The 7,500-nt window shown below is 41.3% G+C and overlaps 1 protein-coding gene across 8 annotated transcripts in view; it reads left to right on the top strand.

The window, feature by feature from the left end:
• Positions 1-7,500, top strand: part of LOC105913011 (zinc finger protein 70-like) — a 148,655-nt gene that overhangs the window by 117,047 nt on the left and 24,108 nt on the right. The window contains exon 1 of one of the 8 annotated variants that reach the window (XM_042703882.1): positions 5,692-7,214. The exons of 4 other annotated variants lie outside the window; for them this stretch is intronic. In XM_042703882.1, coding sequence (XP_042559816.1) covers positions 7,128-7,214 — 87 coding nt within the window. In that variant the 5' untranslated portion in view covers positions 5,692-7,127. Of the gene's footprint in view, positions 1-5,691; positions 7,215-7,500 lie in introns of those variants that run through there. 3 more of the 8 variants (XM_042703880.1, XM_042703881.1, XM_042703885.1) reach the window with 3 other exon arrangements.

Here is a 7,500-nt window from a genome sequence, read left to right as displayed (position 1 = left end):
TGGTCTAATGCTATTTCAAGAAAACAACATGAAATTTGAGAGAAACTTGTAATAATTGTCATGACTATTACTATGAACAATACATCCAAGCAAGTACAGTAGTGGTTTGCCAAAATACACTGCAATGAATAGGTTTATGGTATGGCTAATGAAACCTTGCGATTTCCATTATTGTTGGTCAGCTGTTGGCGCGTGCGCACACCTGGAAGAAAGTGTCCCTCATTTGGGGTTGAGGAAGTTGTTCTTTTTCGTTTTAATAAAATGTTAAACTGGCTTTTCTCGGGGGGGGGGGGGGGGCGGCATCATAAAGGAGTTATGCTTAGGGCACCAAAATGGCTAGCAGCGGCACTGCATACACACACACACAAACTATATGTATATATTTTGTTTGTGTGTGTGGAGGCAAAAAGTCAGTGATTGGTTCTTTCTAATACAGGGCAGGACTTCCAGTTACAAATCTATCATGTTTGGTTTTTAGTTTTATTAGCGTTAGCATGTCAGATGATGTGGGTTCAGTGTTATTAGCGTTAGCATGTCAGATGATGTGGGTTCAGTGTTATTAGCGTTAGCATGTCAGATGATGTGGGTTCAGTGTTATTAGCATTAGCATGTCAAATGATGTGGGTTTAATGTTATTAGCATTAGCATGTCAGATGATGTGGGTTTAGTGTTGTATTGGCATTAGCAGGGTCTGTTCTGTAAGCAGCTACAGATTAAAGTATGAATAAATAAATGCAAATGTAAGTGTCTACTTTTCTGTTTTTGCAGACAGAGCTGACCCCGGGACCGAACAGACCCCCTCCCCAGCTGAAGACATAAAAACTGAACTGATGCAGGTACAGTACAGTACTTTTTGGAAATACTAAATGCTAACAAAGCTAAAGCTAATAACACTATACCCATATCATCTGACATGCTAATGCTAATAGCACTAAACCCATATCTGATCTTGTAGGCCGCAAGGTGAACCACGGAAAGTCTTTTAGAAAATGATTCCCGCTCCACAGTCTGGCATCTACACAATCGCCGTGCTAAGCTACCAAAAAAAAGTTTGTCGCTGAAATTCCAGTCGATTGTCGATGCGTCTATGTTTTATGCAGAACTAGTGTCTTCAGAGCGTAATAAGGATTTTGATCGCGAGTCGTGGCACGGTTCGACACGTGATCGTTCTACACCAATGAGGTAGCTGCTTTTTGTCAACAGAATGGAAAGATGGCGGCTCCCGTGGTTAGATTCAACGTTACCGATAACCCTTGTGATTATACTGCATTCCACTTTCAGGCAGTAGCTAATGCTGAAGTGGACGTAACCCAACTCCACCCCAGAGACAGCTGCTGCCTGGCCCCAACCCCACATCTGGGGGTAGAAAAGCAAAAGATGGTGAAAGAAATGGGACACGGGTTTCGAGAGAACAACAGTTTTGCCTTTTTGAATAAAGAGTGGACATAGTGTTGTATGGATTATTATCTTAAGAAAATAAGATAGATATATATATACAAAAACACCCGAACAACCTCAAAAGTGGGCCAAATGGATTCTAAACAGTGCTGTATACAAAACTTCTTGTCAGACACGCACAATCACTTCCTTGCCTGCTGCAGATTTGTGTTTTGGCTTTACCGGGTCGCTGAAGGTCTTGAGTTGTTGTGATTTTACGGGGGCAAATATGTCAACTGAATTGGAGAACAGTCTCTGGTCCATACATTCTTTTACTGCATTTTCTAAAGATTTATTTTTGGGCTTTTTGTGCCTTTAATCGATAGTGCAGTTAAGAGTGGGACAGGAAATGAGAGGGAGAAGAGCTGGGGAGTGGACAGGAGAAATGACATCGGGCCGGATTCGAACCCGTGTCCTCCATGGGCGTCAAGCCCGAATGTGGTCGGGGCTACTGCTTGCGCCACAGTGCCCCCCCAATCTTACTGCATTTTCACCCTTTTCTGAGGGAACCAGTAGATCCTTCATGATCTCTGCTGTTGCTACTCTTCCAGAGCTAAGACACACAATGCCGTCTTGGTACACATCAAAAGGGTTGAGCATGGAATCAATGGTGGAAATGATTCTGCTCACGGCCTTTTCATCAGCATCGATGCGTGTGTTGTCAAGGTCTTTTCGTGTTTGTAGCTCAGGAGATATCCCTGCCATTGATTAACATTAACAGCACAATAAACCACAATCTCCAAAATGATCATACAGTTGAATCGCCACCTCTCTTAAACTGTTTCAACATAAACTGAACGTTTAAAACACGCCTCAAGGGGGGTTTATTGCAGGACTGTTTTATTAGACCGCATTAGTTTTCGCTAGGTGTACCTAATAAACTGACAACTTGTATTTCTCCCTTCCTCCATGTGTTTTAGGAACAGGAGGACAAATCCAGCATACCTCTTGTCCTCTGCTCCAAAACAGGCCTGTCCCCCACAGACCCCATGTCTCTGGCCCGGTTAAGGAGTGTGTCAGTGGTGTTGGTGGACTACTCCAGGACACAAGGACGGCAAAGGAAGGACGAAGAGAACCATACAGAACAGCCAGAGACCCGTAAGAGATCAGACACGCACACACACACACACACACACACACACACACACCTGAAAAAACACACTCAGCCCGAGACCCATAAGAGAATCAGTACTCCAGCATATTTGTATACAGCAGCTCTCCACAGATAACTTGATGTAAGAAAGTTGTTGACGTTTATGTGTCTTTTTTTTTTTGTTAAACAGGAAAAGGATCATCTCCCTCATCCCCGGAGTTCCCAGCAGCCCCCTCTATCTCGGGAACAGAGACAGAGAAATGTGAAACCTACTCCTGTTCTTTGTGTGACAAAACCTTCCACTTTTTGTTTCAGTTCAAGCTTCATCAATATATTCACACAGGAAGGAGGCCTTACTGCTGCACCCTGTGTGGCAAGAAGTTTACTCGAGAGGGAGATCTCGAACGACACCGACGCATTCACACAGCAGGGAAGCCGTACCAATGTACTCAGTGTGGCAAGAGTTTTCATCAAAAGGGAGATTTCGAACGACACCGACGCGTTCACACAGGAGAGAAGCCGTACCAATGTACTCAGTGTGGCAAGAGGTTTACTCAAGAGGGAAATCTCAAACGACACCAGCACAGTCACACAAGAAAGAAGCCTTATCCATGCACTCAGTGTGGCAAGGGCTTTACTGATAAGAGAAATCTTAAAAAACATCAGCACACTCACACATGAGAGAGACTGTATCATTTCACTCGGTATGGGGCGAGTTTTTCTACAAATGGATATCTGACAGAAATCAGCATAAACGCAGAAGGCAGAATCCGAAGACTTGTCCCAAGTGATAAGCCATTGAAAGAGCTGATAGAATTCTGTAAATGCTTAGAAAAGGTGTTTCAGTGCTTCCTTTCTGATCTCCTTTAGCATTGGGTACACTGGACCATCCTTTACTAAAGAAAAGGAGATGATGTCGTCCCACAATTCATTTTGGCAACAACATCTAAAGACCCATGTCAATGACATCCGCCGTCACATAACTATGTAGCCTAGTGTAAGTGCAGTTGCGTTCTCTCATCGCCGCGGTTGTCTTTTCCTAAGTCCTTGTCATTTTCTTATTTTTTTTTTTTTACTATCTGACTGTTCATCATCATGATTGGGTTAGGGTGTGGCACTATTCTGGAACTAATACAGCACTGTACTGGAACTAATACAGCACCATTCTGGAACTAATACAGCACCATTCTAGAACTAGTACAGCACCATTCTGGAACTAATACAGCACCATTCTGGAACTAATACAGCACTGTACTGGAACTAATACAGCACCATTCTGGAACTAATACAGCACCATTTTGGAACTAATACAGCACTATTCTGGAACTAATACAGCACCATTTTGGAACTAATACAGCACTATTCTGGAACTAATACAGCACCATTTTGGAACTAATACAGCACCATTCTGGAACTAATACAGCACTATTCTGGAACTAATACAGCACCATTTTGGAACTAATACAGCACCATTCTGGAACTAATACAGCACCATTCTGGAACTGCCCTGGAGAGAGTCTGCCCAGGAACATGGTGTGGGGAGTCACTGGGTATTTCATGTCCATGTATTATTTCAAATCAGTTGTCTGTTTCCATACCTCTTTCAGCAGATAGCAAGTGTGTGTTTAGTTTTCTGTCCAGTTGTAGTGTCATATGTAAATGTGTTGAGAAGAAGTGTGTCTTCCCAAGGCTCAGAATCTGGAGCTCTGGGATATACAGGGGTGCAAACTCGTCACCTTTTGGCGAAATTCTTAAATAGGTCCTTTGTGTGATTCGTGTAGATCTACAATAAAAATATTTTTAGGGGGGGGGGGGTCCTCCAAGTAATCTGCACATACGTGAAATACATTACCTATTATATGGATACAAACGACACATAATAAAAGTGTCTAGAAATATTTCACTGATGTTAAACAATGAGAAAGCAAAAGTCATGCGCTCAACCCAGTGTGTGTGGGATTGCACAATCTGAGATGAGGCGCAGCTCGTCGCTGCCTCACCTCACGAGTCGCCCCTCTGTTTGAACAGGACATGGTCAAATTCAGCGATGTTGATTATAAAAATGATCGGAATCATACAAAATTTTTATTTAAAGCAAAGATCAGTAGATACATATTATTTTTATTTTATCATTATTTGTTTTTTACTTTTCATGATGACTTTTACTTTTCATGAAGCTCTGCCTCCCCTGACCGCACGCCCCTATGTGTATGTAATCTGAAGCACTGACCCGTTTTCTACTGCTGGGCGCTTCACTGCAACTGAACAAACTTACCACTCTCCTACTTCAGTTTGGTTTCAGAATGAGAGAATTTTAGGAGGAGGATGCCATTACTGTGGCTCAACTAGGAGTCAGGTGCAAATGGGCCTTGTCCTGACAAGCTAGACTCAAAGAGTAATGTAAAGGGAAAAGAATATGTGTTCCCACTGTCACAGTTTTTCAAGAACACGGAGAAGCTAGGCCATGCCTGATGCAGCCCCTGTGGATTTTCTGTTCCTATAGTTGGCCCTTTTTTGGCTTAATACCTGATGGAGATCTGTGATGTAATGTGCTTTGGTGAAGTGGACTGGAGTGGGTGGTCGGGAGGGTATTGGGGTGGGTGGTTGGGTTGGCCTGTGCCCGTGCAACATTCAACACAGGAATGTTTATGATGAAACTGTTACCAGAGCACAAAATTGTTTACAACAGCACGAAGTTTTTCATAGATCTAGCCTCATAATTTTGTTGTCAAAGTGCACCAGATTGATGCATTGAACTTTAAAATGTGCAAAATGTTCTTATATATCAAATATACTCCCCGGGGAGCATGCCCCGGACCCTCCTAGGGGGTTCGCATCGTTGTCACCTTTTTCATCCCTGATGAGTTTGCACCCCTGGATATACACACACACACATATACACACACACACACACTCTCACACACTCACACTCATACTTTTGTTCTACATTCAGAAAGTTTTGAAACTCCGATAACCATATTCATTGCATTGTAAGGAATATAATTTCCAAATAAACCTTAACCATGAAATGTAAATTTGTATTGCATAATATAAACTAGAGTAAATATGTTGGGGTGAATGCATAATAACTAGAGTAAATATGTTGGGGTGATTGCATAATATAAACTAGAGTAAATATGTTGGAGTGATTGCGTAATATAGACTAGAGTAAATATGTTGGGGTGATTGCGTAATATAGACTAGAGTAAATATGTTGGAGTGATTGCGTAATATAGACTAGAGTAAATATGTTGGGGTGATTGCGTAATATAGACTAGAGTAAATATGTTGGGGTGATTGCGTAATATAGACTAGAGTAAATATGTTGGGGTGATTGTGTAATATAGACTAGAGTAAATATGTTGGGGTGATTGTGTAATATAGACTAGAGTAAATATGTTGGGGTGATTGTGTAATATAGACTAGAGTAAATATGTTGGGGTGATTGTGTAATATAGACTAGAGTAAATATGTTGGGGTGATTGTGTAATATAGACTAGAGTAAATATGTTGGGGTGATTCGATATTGAATTGTGTGAAAATACACCAAAGCACGCCAGTGGAAATGGCCTCATTTTAGGTGAACACAAAGATGGAAAAGAAGGTTCTGAACCCAGACCTGTGGCCTTGACACTTGGATTTATCATTGATACACACACACACACACACACACTCACACAAAGATGGAAAAGCAGGTTTAAATTCCCTTTAAAAACTCACTTTACCAGCAAGCACGCAACGTGGATAAGGGAAAATAATGTTTCCGTGTAAGGAATGAAAATATGTTAATGAATATGTTTATATCATGTATTTGTGATAAACAGTCTCTCCTTGACACCTGGATTTAACATTTAGATACACTCACGCACAATATGAGCCTATGAATTAAGCACTGGGATACACACACAATATGAGGAAATGTACTTTTATCCTAAATGCATGAGTTTTGAAACAGAAATTCTGCATTTTGATTGTATTGTGTCTGTATTGAGACTTATTGTCTCTGTGTGTGGGTATAAACATTGTAATCAATTCACAAATTCGCTTTTACATTGCAGTGAGATCTCAAAATGATAATTACATTAAACAGTACCTTGACATGCATGTTACCTAAAGGTAATGGAGTGATTAAACAGGCATGTTGAAAAATGAAAGTTGGGTTGCTTTCATAGACGAATGGAAAAATGTTCAGGCTTCAGAAAAGTTCAGAAATTTGTTTTTATTCCCATCCGGCACGCTAGAGGGCAGTAAGACTGTAGGCTTGACTCAATCCGTCGAAAGCTTTAATCGCTGAAGAAGAATCACTGCTCTCCTGAAGGAAGACCAACTAAACAAATCTTTGTACCTTCAGCAAATATTTAAGAATACTAACCGCCTCAATCATCTTTTCCTTCAGTCTTCAGCTTACGAACTACGTGGATATCGTTAACTTGGTCAAACCAGATAGCTATTGGTAGCTCACAAGGTCTTCGGCAGGGAAAGTTGTGTTGAGTGTATGAACAACATAACAGAACAACACAACAGAGAAAGCTGACAAGGCGCAGTGTTTAATGTAATTGCGAAATGAGTATGTTAAACTCGTAGGCTACATGACATAATGCAGAAACTGACCGATGACAAACTTTTACCTCGCAAAACACCCACTGCCAGAAGCACGTTGCAGTTGGATTCTGAGGGAGAGACGGTATGTTGGCGTTACCGGTTTGTTCGGATTTTCTGATAAAACGTATTCTTAGTTTGATGGTACTAGATTCGCCTTCTTCCTTTTTAAGAATGCATGTGTTTTCTCATTTAATTAGAGAGGTTGTCTTTTGAGTTGTATTGATTTGAGCCTTATTCCACCTCAGTTACATTGTCTAACGGTATTGACGAAAGGGTCTCTTGTTGACCGCTAACACATTTTCATGTGCCATGTAAGCTAGAAAGAAATGACACTTGTTAACGTGGCTTTGGAGAGCTGTCTGATGCCG

The sequence above is a fragment of the Clupea harengus genome, chromosome 26, assembly GCF_900700415.2.
Source record: "Clupea harengus chromosome 26, Ch_v2.0.2, whole genome shotgun sequence".
Lineage (NCBI taxonomy): Eukaryota > Metazoa > Chordata > Actinopteri > Clupeiformes > Clupeidae > Clupea > Clupea harengus.
Note: the sequence above shows the minus strand (reverse complement) of the source record. Positions and strands in the feature narration are given on the sequence as shown.